The sequence below is a fragment of the Dromiciops gliroides genome, chromosome 3, assembly GCF_019393635.1.
Source record: "Dromiciops gliroides isolate mDroGli1 chromosome 3, mDroGli1.pri, whole genome shotgun sequence".
In the NCBI taxonomy this organism is placed as follows: domain Eukaryota; kingdom Metazoa; phylum Chordata; class Mammalia; order Microbiotheria; family Microbiotheriidae; genus Dromiciops; species Dromiciops gliroides.
The window spans coordinates 544,448,271-544,468,375 of NC_057863.1; the positions used below are offsets into that span (position 1 = coordinate 544,448,271).

A 20,105-nucleotide genomic window follows, 5' to 3' on the forward strand; every position below is an offset into this window, starting at 1 on the left:
AGCAATATATTAGAAACCCCAGCGAAGTTCCCTAAAACTTAGGACAGAGATAGGCACCCCCATATATTTTCAAACGACATATTTTTGAATTAATTTTTTAAAATTTTTATATAGTTTATTTATGCTCTGATGACATCCTTATCTTCACAGATAAACATCCTCCATGGTGCCTTTATTCCTTCTTTTTGCCAGCACCGACATTTGCCTTTACAGTACCCCTGACTTTCTTCATTCTGTTCTTGAGTTCCCTTCACTGCTTTCCTGATGTCTTTTTCTTCTCATACAGACCACGCCTTGTAAGTCTGTGCTTTGGTTCATTTTTCAAGGGAATCATAAATCATGCCAAAGCCTGCTGTTTTGCCACCACCAGAATGGGTTCTGAATCCAAAGACAAAAATGACGTCTGGAGTTGTCTTGTGCATCTTGGCCAGTTTTTCTCGAATTTCAGTCTTGGGCACTGTGGCCTGTCCAGGATGAAGGACATCTATAACCATCTGTTTATGCTGAAGAAGTCTGTTTGTCATGAACTCCCTGATTCTGATGGTCGCAGTGTCACTCATGGTGGTAGATGGCCCCTCAAGCAGCAGGAGAGGGAAAATCTTATGAATTAATTTTAGCTGATTTTATTTTTATGTAAAATTAAACTCATAATTCATTTGAAAGGTCCTTAATGTCATCACTGTGGGTTTTAGGATTATAGGATTTAAGAACTGAAAAGGACCTTTTAGGGCACCTACTTCAGTCCCTCCATCAGCAAAGACTACAGCCTATCTTCAGATGCTTATGTTGGAATAAAAATCAGAGATGACCCAGTCAGTGAAGCCTCTGGATCCTTCTCAGAATAATGTTTTTAAATGCACCAAAAAAAAATACATAGGATTACAAAGGAAACTATTTCTATAAAAATATACTTATCAAAATATTTTTTGAAGTTCATGAACTCCAGGTTAAGAACCCCTGATTCTGTCCATCTCCTTTAATTTTACAGGTAATGGAAAGGGGCAGCTAGGTGGTGCAGTGGATAAAGCACCGGCCATGGATTCAGGAGTACCTGAGTTCAAATCCGGCCTCAGACACTTGACACTTACTAGCTGTGTGACCCTGGGCAAGTCACTTAACCCCCATAGCCCTGCAAAAAAAAAAAAAGCCTAATTTTACAGGTAATGGAACGAAGACCTAGAGAGGCAGAGTGACTTGTCCCAAGGTGACACAGACTTAATGGTGGAACCAGGAATTGGGCCGAGGTTTCTCAAATTGTCAGCCAGTACATTTCCCACTACACCAGCCCTTTCATACTTAGTAGATAGTCTTCCAGAGTTGTGGTGGCCAGTTCCTGTTGGCCAGCCTCTGGTGATGATTTAAGTTTCTCTGAGGTTAACCAGGGTAATCCTTGAATGACAAACATGCCTGAAACCGTCTATCTTGAGAGGACCTCCTGTCTTGCATCTCCAACTGCCTATTGGACATTTCAAACTAGATCTTAAACTCACCATGCTTAAAACTAAACTCATTAACTTCCCCTCTAAACTCCCCCTCTTCCATACTTCCTTATTACCGTGTAGGGTATCATCATCTTTTCAGTCACCTGACCTTACAGCCTTATGTCATCCTCAACTCCTCACTCTCCTTCCTTCCCCCACCAGTATCAGATTACTTGCCTAGTCCTGTCCTTTCTACTTTGTAATATCTCTCCTCTCCCCTAACACTACCAACGACCTTTTTTCAGGCCCTCATCACCTCATGCCTAAACTATTCCAATAGCTCACCTGCCTCAAGTCTCTTCCCACTCCAGTTCATCCTCCACTCAGCTGTCAAATTGACCTTCCTAAATCATAGATCATAGGTTTGATTGTGTCACCTTCCCCACTATGCTGCCCCCACCCCATTTCAATCATCTCCGTGGCTCCAGGATTAATCCAGTCCAATTCAGCAAACATTTATTAAGCATATTAAGCATGTGCCAGGCACTGTGCTGAGCAGTGGGCATTGTTAAGGGTTAAAATTCTAGCTAAACTGTCTAAAATATCTAATGAGTGGTCGCCAATAAATTATAAGCTTTAGCAAGAGTTAGACTTTTAAGCATTTATTAAGGAGAATAAGAATTTGGTAAAGAGAGAGAAAAAGGCCTAGATTCCTATCTATTAAAGGGAGAGCACATTTCTAGCTCCGCTCTCCACCAGAGTCCAGAGGAAAGAGCGCGAGACTGAGCGCCAGTCTCTTCCTTCCTCCTCCCACTAGTCCGCGTCACTTCCTGACTCCTGAAGAAAAGACTCCTGGTCTTGCCCTCAAAGACCTTCGCCTCATGGGCAGAACTCTTCTACAGTAAGTATCCAGCAGGTGGCGTTATTCCAATCGTTACAGTCCCCCCTGTTGTTCCTCAAGAAACAAAATGTTTCCTTGACGGAACAGTAAAAAGAATATAATAACTATTGCTAACTAATAATATGTGAACAACAATATAGAAAAGGAAGAGAGGAAAGTTTTGTTCAGAGGGGCGATTTTTTTTTTTTTTTGTCCTCATGAACCGACGCTTTGACATTAGTCTTGCAAAGGGAGGGCCTCTGCAGAGAGTACATGTTACAGATGGTGTATATTATAACAGAAAGAGAAAAAAACCAACAAAAAGAACAAATCAAAACTGTTCATTTAAAGTCTCTGAAAGTCTTTTCTCAGATGTCCTCTAGGTGTAGTCGTGGAATGGAAGTCTTTTCAGGGGTTGATGTGTGGATGCTGGTAATCAGCCAGGAAAATTTCCTACAAAATTGAGCTTAACACAACTTTAAAATAGCTTTGTCAATAATCAAATCAAACAATGAAAGTTCTCAAAAACATGTCTAAGGGAATTCAGAATCTTAGTTGTTACACATGAAACATATAATAAAACAAAAATTGAACCATTCTTTAAAATTATAATATTACTATAGTCCCCCCCTTATGGAGGGTAATTGAGAAGACAATTGCTGCGATATTAATTATTAAAAATAATTTTTTATCTTTGTTTCATCACTTTTTGCATCATCTGCCTAATTATCCTCATGCCATTATGAGAAATTAAAAAATCTAATATAATTGGTAACAGGTGTCAAGGCCAAATTCAACACTGTATTTATCATGACACCTGAGATAATTATGGGGGTTACCATAAAAGAAGAGAAATGATGGGATATGAGCATTCCCACACTTGAGCAATATGTACTGCCCATACAGTATGCCAGGCTTAAAATAGGTGGATGGAATATATGTCCATGCCACCAAACATATTGGAAGAAACTGAGTCAGACTTAATCAGATGCATGGGATTGAGATGTCCATGGCATCAGGCATATAGGAGGGAGCATAGAAGCCAGGTGTAGAAGTGAGATGGGTGGGATGAATACTTCCAGCCATCTGTACAATATTGTGGGGAAAAAGAGAATAAAATATTAAACCAAGAGAATCCAACCTCAACATTTGTCAAAAGCCGTTCCCTCGGCCATACCTTGACTTCATGCATGTCTCCCCACATGTGACAGTTCAGTGTCTGCTCTTGCATGTATTCCTCTTGTGATTGGATGGCATCTTGGCCAACTGGCATCTGATAACTCAGAATAAAGGCAATTAATGTCTTAAATGATAAGTTCCCATAATCCAAGTCTCATATGGATTTAAAAATTGAGGATAATAAATGATTGCAAAAAATGTGAATACATCTTGACTCAGAATATAATATATAATTATGCAACAATTTTTTTTTACTTAGCATACAATTACTTTTTTGAAAAATCTGAACATATTTAAATACAAGTTAAAGCACAACACAATCTCAAAGACAACTTTTACAAATGTTCCCCTCTTTTTTTTTTTTTTTGGAATATGCTTATCAAAAATAATACTTCTAGAATCAATTTACACTTGCCATGGCAACCAATTTGCCAGGGAAATGCTTTAAAGAGTTTGATCAAATAATCAGTTGAGAAAAACAAAAACAACTCAGAATATGGGAGCACAATACTCCTAGAATTAACATTGTATTATGAAATCAAAACCATCTTGCAATTTTTCAAAATTAGATAAACGAATAGAAGAAAATACACATGGAACAATAAAAAACAATGAAATTCAAACTAGGACTAAATGAATGTGAACTTAATATTAATAAGAGTATTATAAAATATAAACTTGATCACATGACTATAAAAAGCTTTTACAAATATTCTCCTTGTTTTAAAAACTAAGTATAAGACACAATCTCAAAAGCATGAAAATCTCTATGAAAATAAACCCATTACCATTAATTTCAAAATGTAGATGTAATAGCATAGAAATCCTATGTAACCTCTGAACTGATACAATTACTCTGAGTGAATTCAGAACACTTTTGATTCCGATATCTAAAATCCCCAATACTCATATCAATACCTTGCTGCTTACTTCTACATTCCTGTACAATATATACCCTTCCATGCCAAAAGAAGCAGAGTCTTGAACTATGTTGATGATTGTCATTCTTATTCAGCTTAAGTTTTTCTTCTTTAACCCCTCTATATTGTCTGTCGGGCTTTTCACCATACAAATGCTTTATAAGATTACTAATTAAAGACAAAAGCAGGTTAGCAAAATTATGAACAAAACGAGTATATCTGGAATTTAAAGGGCTTTCTAAGGTTGTCTCAGAAGCACAGCCAGGCTGGGGAAGGGCTGAGCCTGAAGCTGCAAATGTAGTTAGAGAAAGTTGAGCATGCGCATCAGTTCTCTGGACTTCCCAGGCAGGGGAAGCAATGGGCTTGGCCATGGGAGGAGTAGAGGGTGGGGTCTGGAGAGGAGGGGAGGGACCAGAGCAATTTGAATCAGACTTGATTTTGAACTCAGGCCTGGATTCCTCTTCCCCCACTTTGCCTCCAGGTGCTAGGGGATTAAAAGCTTCTAGAGGGTGGGTCATTGCCTCCAGGCATGCAAAATTAGAGCAACAATTAGTGTTAGAACTGGGAAAAGCTGCGGGAATCTCTACAGGTTTCTCTGAAAAAGCATGGTTGGGAGAGGGAGAGATATTTCCTTGTGTGAGTAAGTTGCTGGCTCTTTTAACAAAAAGAAAAAGAAAAATAGAAAATCCACAAAAACAAAGCATTAACATGATCTTATCTCCCATTTGTCTGGTTAAACAGACCAAAATCAAAAATAGGATAATTAGGGAGTTTAAAAGGTCCATTCGAAAAAATTCAAAGGAAAAACACAGCCAGTACACCAGTACTTAGCAGTTAAAGGGAGAGGGAGGGGAAATTTCTTACCCAACCAGAAGATCAGAAGAAGACTAAGGGTTAGCTTTCCTCTTCGTGGTCAGCCATCTATTAAGGGTTAAAATTCTAGCTAAACTGTCTAAAATATCTAATGAGTGGTCGCCAATAAATTATAAGCTTTAGCAAGAGTTAGACTTTTAAGCATTTATTAAGGAGAATAAGAATTTGGTAAAGAGAGAGAAAAAGGCCTAGATTCCTATCTATTAAAGGGAGAGCACATTTCTAGCTCCGCTCTCCACCAGAGTCCAGAGGAAAGAGCGCGAGACTGAGCGCCAGTCTCTTCCTTCCTCCTCCCACTAGTCCGCGTCACTTCCTGACTCCTGAAGAAAAGACTCCTGGTCTTGCCCTCAAAGACCTTCGCCTCATGGGCAGAACTCTTCTACAGTAAGTATCCAGCAGGTGGCGTTATTCCAATCGTTACAGCATACAATTAATAAATTGTAATAAATTGTAATAAAAAGAAAGACAGTCCCTGCCCTCAAGGAGCTTAAAATCTAATAGAGGAGAGGGAAGGGGAGAGGCAACACACAAAAAGAGGCTGGAAAGCAGGGGTTGGGTAGCTACCAGAGGTTACCTGGCATGGGGGCATCTTGTTCCATGGAGTTGGGGGGGGAGGGGAAGGCAGGGGAGCAGATAAAGAGTGGAATGAACCCAAAAGTCCAGTTTTTGCCTTCTGTAAAGGAAGGCATTGGCAGGATTTTGGTATGCTACCCTCCAGAGGAGAAAGGAGGATGAGGGAGGTGGTGTTAGTGAAGGCTTGATTTTGCAGCATAGTGATGAGATTAGAGGTGGTCATCTTACCTTGGGAGAGGGTAAGGGGTATCTTGTTCTTAGAGTTGAGAAGAATATGACTGAGCAGAAAATATGGAGAGGAGATTGCATCTAAAATCCTCTGTTTGGCTTTTAAAGCCTTTATCCCTTCCTATCTTTCCAAGTCTTAGCTTACTCTCCTCCTCCCCCCCCCCCCCCCCCACCATTTCCCGCAAGTATACTTTGATCTAGTGATGTTGGCCTCCTTGCCTCTTCTTCCTACTAGACACTCCATCTCAAATCTAGACATTTTCATTGGCTGTCCTTCCCTGACTTTTTTTCAGGCATCAGCTAACATAGCACCTTCTGCAGGAAGCTTTTCCTAATCTCCCTAATTCCCTCTGTGTATTATTGTACATAGTTGTTTGCATGTTGTCACTCCCATTAGACTCAGAGCTCCTTGAGAATTCACAGGGACTGTCTTTTGCCTTTCTTTGTATCTCCAGCACTTAGCATAAGGCCTGGAATGTAGGAGGCACTTAATAAATGCTTATTGACTGACTGATTGACCTTCCACAGTTTGTACACTCTGCTGGTGTAATCTTTGAGAGTCCAGAGTCATTGCCATGCTGTGATGAGGAATCAGAGGAAAATGCTATTTTTAAAAACTGTTGTTTACTACTGCCTTTTTTTCCCTCTGCCACTGTCACTTCCCAATGACTCCTCCCCCACCAGTAGGACCCTCCCTTGTAACAAATATGTATAGTCCAGCAAAATGAATCAGTACATTGGCTGTGTCAGAAAAACTAAGCCTCACTCTGTACCTGTTATCTACCACCCTTGCCAAGAGGCAGGAGGCACACTTCTCTATCAGTCCTCTAAAGTCATGACTGGTAACTGCATGGATCAAATGTCTAAAGCCTTTCTGTATTGGTTTCCTTTACATTTTTGTGGTTGCTGTGTAAACTGTTCTCCTGGTTTTGCCTACTTTGCTCTATATCATATATATTAGATATCTCCGTAGATATAATCAGCATATATTCACATAGAACTTGCCTGAACTGCTCTGTACTTGTCTCATTTTCTTATGTATCATAGTCATTTATTTATGAATCCTGCCCTCCATTAGATTGTAAACTCTTTGAGATCAGAGTCTCCATCATATCTGCCTTTGTATCCTCATTGCCTAGTACAGGGTCTTGCATACAGAATGTGGAATTTCTCCTTTTGGTACCAAAATGTCACAAGTAGACTTCTTTGTCTGATGCCAAGCTATTTTCTTTCTCACTTGTCATTTGCTTAAGCCCAAGAAGAAAATAGGGAAGACTGAGATGAAGCCAATTTCCCAAGGGACAGATTACACTTATGGAGTGTTAAATGTTCACCTGACAGCTTATGACATGACCCTGGTGGAAAACTACGCCAAGTATGTTCACAAGCTCTGCAACGACCACTCCATTAAAGTGGAGGAAAGGTAGGCTCTGTGTGGGATGCTCTGTGCCAAGTGGGCCCATGCTTTGTACTGGGCTAGCTGGCTCACTATAGCATGAACAGAAAACAGCAGATTTTCCATGCCTAGGCAGTTATCCAAGAGGGCCTTTGGTGGGAAATGATACACAGATGTTAGTGTTATATTTAGTTTTGATTAGGTCAGATGATCCTTAATCAGTGGATTTTCTTTCACCTCATCTCATATCCAAGACTTTTCCTAGCTTTAAACTTTTGAATAAGTAGTTGTTCCCTCATCCCTGTGATGATGACAATAGCTGGTGTGTGTGTGTGTGTGTGTGTGTGTGTGTGTGTGTGTGTGTGTGTAGCACTTTATGATTTGCAAAGTGCTTTTACATAAATTATCACATTTGATCCTTCCTGTCTTTATGGTTGATAGTATGAACATTATTATACTTAAATGATGGATAGGGAAACAAATTTAGAGAGCTTGTCAGCTGTCTGGACTAAACTAGCAAGAGGCAGAGGTAAGATTCAGTGTTAGGTCTTCTAACTACAGGGCCAGTGCTCTTTTTACTACCCTACTTATCTGGGTCACCATTCAGAAAGTTCTCTAACTTAGTTTAACCCATTAAGTCTTGTTAGTGCACCTGAAGAACAGATGATCTATAGGATTGCTCTAGGGTTGTAATTGATAATAAGGTGACTTCTTGTGGAGGGTGACTTCATCTCTGAAAAAGCTTGGCTTCTCTGGGCCTAGAAGTCATTCATCTGAGTAGGCATATTGCTGAAATCATGGTCCCTTTAGGACTCAGAGGTTTTAATATGACACTATATTCTCTTATATTTCTGGACCTCAGCTTTCCTGTATGTAGAGTGAGGAGAATTGAACAGGAACAGGAGGTAGCCACAGTAACATCACATGGTCTCTTAATGACTCCAAACTCCTCCCTGAGACAGAGGTTCATCTTCTGAACATTATTATGCTTTGGGTGGTACTCTGTGGTACAAGTCATTGAATAGCATAGTCACTGAAGAACGAAGACTGCAGCAGGTCCCTGTAGGCAATGAGGAAAGCTCATGGTGGGTGTTAGTGGGTTGCAACATATTAGCACTGGGGAGTTGTGCAGGAAAAGCCCCATGAAGAATGTCATCCAATATAATGTCGGTGTCATTCTTTTCTCTGTGTCCCCAGCATCCCACTTGCTTCTAATATATACCCAGTAACTGCTTACTGAATTGAATCAGAGATAGACGACCTGAAGAGAGGTAGACTGATAATATATGAAGAGCAAAGGATGGGATGATCAATGGATAGGCCGCACTCACTGGTGACTATGTGATGTTAGGAGATCTAGAGAAAGCCCCCCAGCATGTGGAGGACATGGTGGCTGTTTTTAGTATTTGAAGAGCTGTTTGGTGGAAGAGGAATGAGACTTGTCCTGCTTGGCTTCAGATGGCAAAGCCAGAAGCAGTGGGTGAAAGTTGTAGAGGAGTACATTTCACCTTTCTCTGAGGAAAATCATCCTAACATGTGGAGCTGCCCAAAGGGAGCCTGGGCTGCCTTAGGTTGTGGGAAGTTCCTCCCTCACAGTCTTTAAGCAGAGGTTGGTTGAGTACTTGTCAGAGGTGTAGTAGAATAAATTCTTGTTGAGGCAACAGTTGGAACTAGGTGACTTATGAAGTCCTTTCCAACTCTGAGAGTCTATGACCCTTTCTGAGCCATTTGCTTCCTTTGCAAAATGAGAATTGAAATACTTTCACTACCTACCTCACTAGGTGTTATTAGGAAAGGCCTTTCAAAACTATAAAGTCCTTGGGAATGGGAGTTGTTAGTATTATCATTATATTATTTCACTGAGTGAACCAGGCTGATTAAAGAAATGTATACAGTTACTAAGTGGCCACATAAATCTCTTGATGACTAAAACTGTTTCTGCAGCTATGCTTTGCCCACCAGGACCATGGAAGTAATGCAGATGCAGGAGCAAAGCAACAAGATGTTCCTGGACTCAGTCCTCACCACCCATGAACGAGTGGTCCAGGTAAGCTGTTGGCATTGACACCATTTCTGGGACTCAATCCAGACCAGATGCTTAGAGTAGACAGAAGCCAGAGGTCTGATTCTTTTGATGATTTTAATTCCAGTCTTCTCTTATCACATTGTAGATTTTTCTAGCTCACCCATCCAATATCACCTTCCTTTCTTTAAAAAAAAAGTTATGATATCTTTTGTTTTTACATTACCTAGATTTCTCCCTGTATCCAACCTCCTTCCTGAGATCCATCCTTTATCACAGAATTATTTTCTAAAGAGAAAGAAGAGGAAAAAAATTCATCAAAGTTACCAAGTATCAGGGGAGAAGGTATCTTCTCATAGCTTTTTGTTGCCGCTAAGCTTTATCTTTATTATTTCTAAATATTGTTTCATTTTTGTGTGTTGTTTTCTTGTCATTATTATAGCCACAACATGCATGTATGTGTGTGTGTTTGAGGTTTCCCTGGTTCTGCTTACTTCACTTACATCAGTTCATGTTCTTATGTGCTTTTATGTATTCATCATGTCAACTGTATCTTATAGCACAATTATATTCCATTACATTCATATACCACCGTTTATTTACTTTTCCCCAGTCAATCAGCAGAACTTTGTTTCCAGTTCTCTGCTGCCAAAAAGTGCTGCTATCAGAATTTTGGTGTATGTGAAGCCTTTCATCTTTGGCAGTGCCCTCCTTGATATATTCCTAGCAACATAATTGCTAGGCTGGATAGGATGGACATTTTAGGCACTTCATTTGCATAATTCCACATTCCTTTCCAGAATGGTTGTACCAGTTCACAGCTCCACCAGAAATGTATTAGTATCCTTGACTTCCCACAACCACTCATATATTGACCAGTCTCATCTTTTGGTACACATTAAAAACAACAAAAACAACAAGCTACTCAACATAAAATTTGAGATCATCTATAAGCTGGGTCTAAATTACCTTTCTAGACTTAGTTCATACTACTCTCATATTCCTTACATTTCAATAAAACTAGACTCCTGCTGTTTCTTAATCAGCCTGATACTTAAACATGAGTGTCCTCCAAGGCTCTGGCCTGCCCCTCTTCTCTTCTCCCTCTATACATTTCTTTTGGTGATCTCATCAGTTCCCACAAATTAAATCATTATCTCTGTGCAGATGATTCTCACATCTATGTACTGAGCTGTAACCTGTCTGCTGACCTCTCTGTCACATTCCAGTCTTATCTCTCCAACTGCCTATTAGACATCTCAAACTGAGGCCCATAGACATCTTGAATTCAACATGTCTGGAAAACTGAACTCATTATCTTTCTCTCTAAACCCTTCTGTCTTCCAAACTTTCCTATTACTACCATTTTCCTAGTCAGCCAGGTTCACAACCTAGGTGTCACCCTTGACTTTTCATTCTCACCTGCATATCCAGTCAGTGACAGAGTTCTGTCATTTCAGCCTTTTCTCCTGTGGACTGTCATCACTCCTCTGTGATGCTACCTGGTACAGACCCTCATCACTGCATGACTTGACTATCACAGTGGCCTGCTGCTTGGTCTTCTCACCCCAAGTCTCCCTACTGCCAGCTGTCTTCCACTCAGCTGTCAAAGTATTCTTCCTGACTATGTCCTCCCTGCCTTTCCCCTCCTCCCATCCCCCATCAGTCAACTCCCATGGCTCCCTGTCATCTCCAGGGATCAAACATAAAATGTTCTGTTTGGCTTTTAAAATTCTTTACAATCCCTCTCTTCCTGCTTTTTCTGCCTTTTTACACTTGACTCTTTTCCATGTACTCTATCATCCATTGATACTCTGTCTCTGGACTCTATTCATTTTCACTGGCTGTCCCTTATGCCTGGAATGCTCTCCCTCTTTGTCTCAGTCTCCTGGCTTCCCTGGCTTCGTTGAAATCTCAGCTCTAATCCCACCTCTGAAAGAAGCTTTTCCCAGGCCCCCTTAAAGCCAGTGCCTCCCTTCTCAGATTACCTCCAATTTATCCTGCGTATATCTGGTTTGTAAAAAGCTCTTTTTCTACATTGACTGTGAGCTTCCTGAGGGCAGGAACTGTTTTTGCCTTTCTTTTCTTTTTTTTTTTGTTTTTTTGTTTTTGCCTTTCTTCTATCCTTAGCACTTATCACAATGCCTGGCATATAGTAGGTACTTAATAAATGCTATTTGACTTGACTTGAAGAGGAAGTGGTCATCCAGATCATATTTTATGAAGAGATAAAGGAAGACAGGAAATTGAAAAAAGGCAATTGAATTTGAGGGAAAATGGTTATTGGTGACCCCTGAGAGAGAAGTTTCATATAACCTGGCTTAGAGGCAGAGTCAGGATGGCAGAATGAGAGGCAAGGAACAGTTCTCAGTAACAGACCCCTAAAGAGGGGCAGGGGAAAAGAGAAGGGTAAGTATGAGAGGATAAGAGGGAAGGAAATACAGAGTTAGCAGGCTGGAACCCACTCTTTCAGCACATTCACTTTTTGGCTTTAAATCAGCTGGCTTTTTTTTTCTTCTGTTTGCAGATCAGCAATTTGAGTTCCACATTTGCAGCAATTTTCTTGGAAATTCTTCAAAGTAATCTGCCAGAAGGAGTCAATTTGTCAGTAAGGGAGGTATGTGTGGGTTTGGAGAGAGACTGGATGAAAATAGATTTGTGTAGGCCAAGGCCCCCTGGTGGCCACCTGAGCTCTCAAAGTAGAAATCAGACTCAGGCCCAATTCTTAGCCTCTGGATGCTCAAGCCCAAGACAATGCCATTGGAAATGCTTCCTGATCCAGTGATGAAAACAGAGAACAACCTTTGAAAAAAAGAGCCCTCTGCACATGCAGCGTGACAGTACAATTATTGAGCTTCCTCTCCTGTAAGATCCCATGTTGGGACACTTCTGTGGGAAAGGATGGGGCTGGACCCTATTAGAACATCCCATGGTTAGCATTGTTCCTCAGATACCCCAAACCTCCCTTAGAGTCATAGACTGCTAGAGGGAGGGACCTCTAGGGCATGTTGCCCACCCATTCATCTGGGACAGAAATCTATTGCCCAGCCTTTTCAAGCTAGTCTTGGCTTGGCCATTTCTACCCACAGGGAACTCCCTTTCTGAGTTTACCCTCTTCCTTGTGGAAGAGAACACATTGTTAGAATAGCCTTCCTTATTTTGAGCTGAAATCTGATTCCTTTGACTTTCTCCCAAAGATTTAGTTCTTCCCTTTACAACCTCTCAGTCAGTAAACATTTATTAAGTAGGTACTCTATGCCAGACGCTGTGCTGAGTGCTGGGGTTACAAAAAGAAGCAAGAACCCCTGCCTTCAAAGAACTCACAATCTAAAGGGGGGCGATAATAAGCAAACAACAGGCTTATATACAGGATAAATAGGAAATAGATAACAGAGGGATGATGGGAGAATTAAGAGGGGTTGGGAAAGGTTCCCTGTAGAAGATGGAATTTTAGTTGCATACCATGCATGTAACATGTAAACATGTATGTGTTGTATGTGGTATGTGCATGAGTATTCTGTGTGTGACCTGCAGATACGTGTATGTTGTGTTGTGGACATATTATGTGTGTAACATGTAAACATATCGTAGGTACATATTATCTGCTAGGCTCTGTGCCAGGTGCTGGTAATACAGAAAAAGACAAAAGGCTGTACTTGCATTCAGTGAATTCACAGTCTCGTAGGGCTATCTAAAGATATAAGCAGGGTAAATTGGACATTGTCTTAGCAGGAAGGTGCTAGCATTACAAGAGACTGTGGAAGGCTTCTTGTGGAAGGTAGGCTTTTAGCTGGATCTTGAGGGAAGCCAAGAAGTGGGGATGTAGCATTTCAGGCCAGTGAAAATGCCCAGAATTAGGAGGTGGAGTAAACTGTTTGAGGAGCATTAAGGAGGTCAGTATCACTGCACTGAGAAGTACATAGAGGTAGTATAGTGTAAGAAGATTAGAAAGGTAGGAAAGGGTCAGATTGTAAAGGGCTTTGAGTGCCAAACACAGGGTTTTATATTTAGTCTTGAAGATGGTAGGTAGCCACTGGAATTGACTGAATGGTAGGTGACGTGGTTAGACACTTTAGGAAGATCAGTTTGACAGCTGAGTATCAGATGATGGTTTGGAGTAGGGAAAGATCTGTGCAGACAGACTCACTAATAGGCTATTGCAGTAGTCTGATGTGAGGTGACTTTGGCCTGTACCAGGGTAGTGACAGTATCAGAGGAAAGAAGGGGCCATATGTGAATGATGTTATGAAGGTAGAAATTACTTTGCCATTGGCAGAGTTGAAGATAAACCTTGGTTTCAAGCCCGAAGGACTGGGAGGATGGTTATGCCTCAGCGCTCATACGCTTGGAAGAGGGGAGGATTTGGGAGAAAAGATAATGAGTTCAGTTTTGGACATGTTGAGCGCAGGATGCCTCTGGGCTATGCAGTGTGAGATATTCAAAAGTCAGATGGAGATATAAGACTGGAGGTCAGCAAAAAAGTTAGTTTAATAAGTATGTTTGAGAATCCTCAGCATAGAGATAATTGAATCTGTGGGAGCTGAAATCACCAAGCAAAATAGTATAATGGGGGGAAAGAAGAAGGCCTTGAGGAACACACACGTTTATCTAGACAGAGATACAACAAAGGGAACTGAGAAGGAGCAGTCAGCAGGAGTACTGTAGGAGCTAGAGTAGTGTCCTGAAGATCTAGAGAGAACTACTATGGAGAGCAAGGGAACGGAATGTGGCCTTCTCAAGATGTGTAGCCAGCAAAGGCAGAAGAAATACGGTTTTTTGAGGATGGGGGAGACATGGGTATATTTGTTGGCAACAGAGAAGCAGCCCGTAGACAGGGAGACACTGATAATCACTGGGAGAGTAGGGATGATTGAGGGGGCAGATCTTTAGAGAAGACAGGATGGAATTTGCCTTGGCAACAAGAATGACTGCCTCGTTGTATGAAACTGGGGTGAAGGAGTGATAGTGGCAGAAGGTATCTGAGTGAGATGAGATAAGGAAGAGGGGAAAAGAGGAAGCTTTTAGTAAATTTCCTCTTTTTTCCAGTAAAATATGAGACAAAGTTCTTAGATGAGAATGTGGGGTGGGCTTGGGGCATAGGAGGTTTGCTGAGGGTTGAGAAGGTTTGTAAGTAAGAGTTGCTATGGTGAGTGGGATAATGAGTTAATTAGAGATGTAAAAGGATTCCCTTGTGACACAGAGGGCCCAGTTAAGATTATGAACCATAAATTTGTTGCAGACCCAGTCAGCATGGTTTCACTATTTTCTCCATGTTCATTCAGCATCAGGTGCACAGTAGGAAAGGCAGTTAATGCTGGGAGTGATCCAAGGATGAGGTTTGGCAGGGCAAGATCAGCAGTATAATAAGGGGGCAAGGGATTCAAGAAAAGAGGATTGTGTAGAGTTCAATTGGCCCACTAAGGACTCAGGATGGGGAAGCGAGGAGAGGGGAGCTAGTAATGGATATGGCCTGGGAGAGAGCTAAAGGATTGAGGGATTGGAGGTGGTCGTGTGGAAGAAGGGAAGAGCAGAGGGAGAGGTGGAGAGCCAATAGCTTGTGATCAGATAAGGGAATTTCAGAGCTCATTAACCTGGAGGTGATGGCAAGATCAAGGGTATGACCATTTCTGTGTGTGGCTGAGGTGGGGTGGAGGAGTTGGTCATGGGAAATAAATAAGTTGAAGAACTGGAAGGTTAGGATGTGAGAGGGAAGACCAATATGTATGTGGAAGTCCTTTAGTATGAAAGCTAGAGTTGGGGAGGAGAGAAAGATTATGCTTGAGGTACTAAACTCATTGAGGAAGGAAAAGGGAGTGTCCTGGACGCCGGTGGATGACAATTACCAGAATTTTGATTTGGTGGGTACTTAGGGATTGAGTGAACCTCAAAGGAGAAGAGATTATGAAGTGAGGAAAGCCCTTTGTAAACCCCAAAGTGCTTTAGAAATTGGAGTCATTTTTATCTGAAGAGTTGTTTAATACAAGAAAAAATTTGCTCATGAGAACTGTCCAAATAAATGTGAAACAAGCTGCTTCGACATGTACTCATTCCCATCAGTGTTATGTGAATTCTGTCTGTAGCGCCACTGATTACCCCTCAGGAAGGCTAGAGAGGGCGTTTCTGTACAGCCAGGGTTTAAACTATATGCACGCCCCTAAGATCCCTCAGACTCTGAGACTGGATGATGCTGCAGTATTTTTCACTCTTCAGAAAGCCTGCCTTAGGGGGCTCTAGAGTTGTCTTTGAGCAGAAGGAGGTAAGAAATCCTCTTGCAGAGGATACCTCAAGTTTCTAGAGTGTGTCATGGTTTCAAAGTACTTTTTCTTTCTTTCTTTCTTTCTTTTTTTGCGGGGCAGTGAGGGTTAAGTGACTTGCCCAGAGTTACACAGCTAGTAAGTGCCAAGTGTCTGAGACTGGATTTGAACTCAAGTCCTCCTGAATCCAGGTCCAGAGTTAGAATAATGATGCCCATCTTACATAGAGGGAAACAGACTCAGAGGTTAAATTTACTTGCCCAAGTTCATATAGCTAGTAAGTGGCCAGGACTTAAACCTAGGTCTTCTGAATCCAAGTCTAGCACTTTATCTTAATGCCTCCTGATCATGCTGATAGCTCATATTTAAACCCTGAAGGATTGGTAATAGTTGTACTAATGACCACTCATATTTCAACAATATTTTAAATTTCCCACCACTAGCCCGCATTATTATCCATATTTTACAGATCAAGAAGCTTGGGCTTTAAGGAGTGAAGTCACTCTCATGCTCATGTCAAGAACATGTCAGAGCTAGGGTTACTTCCCACTCCCTGTCTCCTAGTGCAGGCTTGTCACTCTGCCTCTTTGTCATGCTTTCTATACCAGCAGCCCCATGTCTTCTGCACAATGCCAGTATGGGGCTTCAGAACAGAGCCTTGCATGGAATTTTTTTTTTTTTTGGCAGGGCAATGGGGGTTAAGTGACTTGCCTAGGGTCATGCAGCTAGTAAGTGTCAAGTGTCTGAGGCCGGATTTGAACTCAGGTCCTCCTGAATCCAGGGCCGGTGCTTTATCTACTGCGCCACCTAGCTGCCCCCATGGAATCATATTTTTTCACTAGATAGTCAGACACCTTATCCTCACACCATGTTCCTTTTATTAGACAGGGCTTGCTAATGACTGGTTTGCCAGTTTGCAGAGAGACAGGAAAAATGCTGATCAGCTATTTTTTAGACTGGACCATGGGTAGAATCATAAGATTTTGAACTGGGAAGGAGTTTTAGATATTACAGAACCTCACAATAAGAATGATCATAAAGGGGGCAGCTAGATGGCACAGTGGATAAAGCACCAGCCCTGGATTCAGAAGGCCCTGAGTTCAAATCTGGCCTCAGACACTTGACACTTACTAGCTGTGTGACCCTGGGCAAGTCACTTAACCCTCATTGCCCCATTTTAAAAAAAATTATTGTAGAGGTATAGTCTAGCTTGTACCTGAGTAAAAAACTTCTCTACAAAATATCAAATAAGTGGTTATTGTCTCCACCTGAAAATCCACAGCAATGGGGAACTTTCTAAGGTAGCATATTCCACTTTGTTTTTGTCTTTTAAAAAAAATAGTGTATTGATGGTATTTGTTTGTATATCACAGTCATTTCTGGATATACTCTGTCCCCAAATGATCCTCCTTTGAAACAAAGAGAAATTGTGAGTAAAGCCAACCAGATTAGTAATAAATAGCCAATGCAACATTCTGTGACTCCAGGCCCTCCCTCTCTACCTAAAAGAGTGGCCCTTTCTCATCTCTCTTCTACATCTAACACTGACCGTTACAGCATTCAGCTTTGTTTTAATGTTCTTTTAGTTACACTATTGTTGTCATTGGGCAGATCAGTCTTTCAACAATCTCAGAAATCTGTTTGTTGGTGACTTGGAGAGCTGGCTGCATTAACTGTAATCCCCATATGTTAAAACAGTGCTGCCCTGGTTTTCCATGTGTTGTTAATTGACGCTTCACCAGGGGGTTTAGAGACCCGAATTAGTAACTTTTGGAGCACAACCAGTTACTTGATACCTGCCAAAATAGGCCAAGGGAAAGGTGCTTATACTTCACGGATCTGTGATTTTATCAGTGTGGGCACTGCTTTCACTGGTACAGATTCCAACACCCTTTCTCCTTAGTACATGGCTTCATGAGTTGTGACCAAAAAAAATAATCATCCCATAATATTTAATCTTCCATTGATGACTCTCTTTACATTTAGCTCTTCTTCAAATCAGAAAATATTTGTAAAACACATAGCATAGTGCTAAGCGTCTAGGAGACATGTCATAAATGCTTGTTCCCTTTTCCTCTCTTGGAACTTGAATAATAGAGTGTTAGTCTGTTGCTGGGTCTACAATCAAAGCATAGTTCATATTTAACATAGACAGTGAAAGGTCAGGGTCACCTCCCTACCATAATGAGTGCTTATGAGAGGATTTTCTACAGAAAGTCTCTACCCCATCCTCCAGTTGAAGAGGGCAGCTGTTCTCCCTTGGGCACCTACCAATCAGAGATAGTTTTTAATTTCCCTGTACCAACTATATCCTAGAACAACTTTTCTTCTACAAACCTCACCTCCTTTGAGAAACAATAGAAAGAATACTGAACTAGAGTCAGGAGGCCTGAGATTAAGTCTAGGTTCTAACACCTGCTAGTTGAGTGACCCTGGACAAATTGTGTTCCCCCTTTGGGCCACAGTTTTCTCATAAAAAGGGTCTAAATGGTACACACACTATCCACCTGACAGGGTTGTTGTGAGGAAAGGACTTTATAGCACACTAAGATTTACAAATAGCTTTCCTTACAATGCTCTTGTGTAAGAGGTCATATGCATGCATACCACTAAGTGCTATGGGGATGGGAGGTCTTGTTACTCTCCTGCCTGGCAGATTTGATTGCACTGTAGAAGACATGTGGAGGGGTTTTTCAGCTGATGATTACTGGTGGTAGAAATTAATGCTACTGATGCTGGGAGGGTGTTTATTTCTCACAAGTCTTGACTTGAGGCTAATTCTGAGCCTTTATTTACCCTTCATAAGGAAAGAAAAGATTTAATTGATACACATCTGAGTTCTAAGCGTTTATCAAACACTAAATTAACTGTCAAGGAGCTGTTTAAGGTAGTGTACTGGCAGATATGATTGCGGTATACAAAGAGATTTTATTAGGAACAGAATTGCCTTCTGTAGCCCTGGAGGGCAGAACCAAGAGGAATAGAGGGAAGTCATGTTCAGCTGAGTAGCATGAAGACCTGCTCCACAATAGAGTAGCCTGCCTCAAGAAGCAGTGAACTCCCCCTGAAAGGGTATTAACGGGCTGGATGATCCATTGTCGTGGGGTTGAAGAGGGGATTCTTGCACTGCAAGTGGGAATAGAGTGAGTGGGTTGGCCCATATGACCTTCCATTTCCACAATTCTTTGAATGGCACAGAATTATTCCTTTTTTTTTTTTGGTGGGGCAGTGAAGGTTAAGTGACTTGCCCATGATCACACAGCTAGTAAGTGTCAAGTGTCTGAGGCTGGATTTGAACTCAGGTCCTCTTGAATCCAGGGCTAGTGCTTTATCCACTGTACCACCTAGCTGTGCTGGCACAGAACTATTCCAAGCATAGTGGTCACTACCTAGGGCAAAGAAGGCAGATTATCTCCTCATCAAAGCTTGTATCAAATAGAGGACCAGCTAACAAAAAAGTGTTTGATTGATATGGAGCATTTCTGGGAAAGAAACAGGTTGGCATAATAGAAAGAATCCTTGTGACTGTGCTTCTGATCCTGGCGTCTTTTTTTTACTAGCCCTATGACCTTGTGAGGAAAGTACTTTGTAAACTGCAACTTGTCATAGAAAGGGGAGCTATTGTTATGATTATTGAGGAATTGTGTGTTATTATTATTACTGGACTTATCTTCATTATGAGTAAACTGTGAACTGCTATTATTCTCTAATTCATTATTATTTGGGGGGAACTGGGAGCTACTATTATTATGAGGGATCTTGTGTGTGGTGATGATGGAACTGTGAGCTCCAAGGAAAATAATGCCTATTATTTCTCTTCCCCTTCTCCAGCACACTGAGGAGGCTTACAAAGGAAGGTTCAAAGCTCGGCCAGAACTGGAAGAATTATTGGCCAAAGTGAACTAAGAGATGGGTAACATGTTTGAAGAACCTGCTGAATAAATGGTTCTCTGCTGAGTTACAAGATGGAAGTAGTAGATGTGGACTCTTGGAGGCCTTCAGCTTCTGCTCCCCCAGCCAGAAAGCCAGAAGCTTTCTTCATCGATTGTGTATACTGTTTGTAAATAAAACTTCTTACTTTGGGCCAGTGATACTGTTATCAGTTTAATGTAATCAGTTATGTTTGGAACAAACTGCCTCAGTTTACCCAAATAATTCGAGGAGACCACCAAGTCAAGCAAAGGCAGATTTATTATATTCTCATGAAAATGGGTGACCCCATGACCCCATTGCAAGGGATGAGGAGCACAGTAATGGGCTCATGATTTGAGTTTTTATAGAGATTTTGAGGGGGGGTCCCCTCGTGCACAGGGTGAGCTCACAATCTAACATCCAATCCTGTCTCACCCAGGCTGCGT

The 20,105-nt window shown here is 41.3% G+C and overlaps 1 protein-coding gene across 1 annotated transcript in view; it reads left to right on the top strand.

The window, feature by feature from the left end:
- MRPL48 (mitochondrial ribosomal protein L48) overlaps positions 1-19,838 on the top strand; it is a 79,472-nt gene extending 59,634 nt beyond the window's left edge. Inside the window, exons 5-8 of the mRNA XM_043998052.1 lie at positions 7,328-7,497; positions 9,415-9,517; positions 12,021-12,110; positions 19,579-19,838. Coding sequence (XP_043853987.1) covers positions 7,328-7,497; positions 9,415-9,517; positions 12,021-12,110; positions 19,579-19,653 — 438 coding nt within the window. The 3' untranslated portion in view covers positions 19,654-19,838. The remainder of the gene's footprint in view (positions 1-7,327; positions 7,498-9,414; positions 9,518-12,020; positions 12,111-19,578) is intronic.
- The last annotated feature ends 267 nt before the right edge of the window (positions 19,839-20,105 follow it).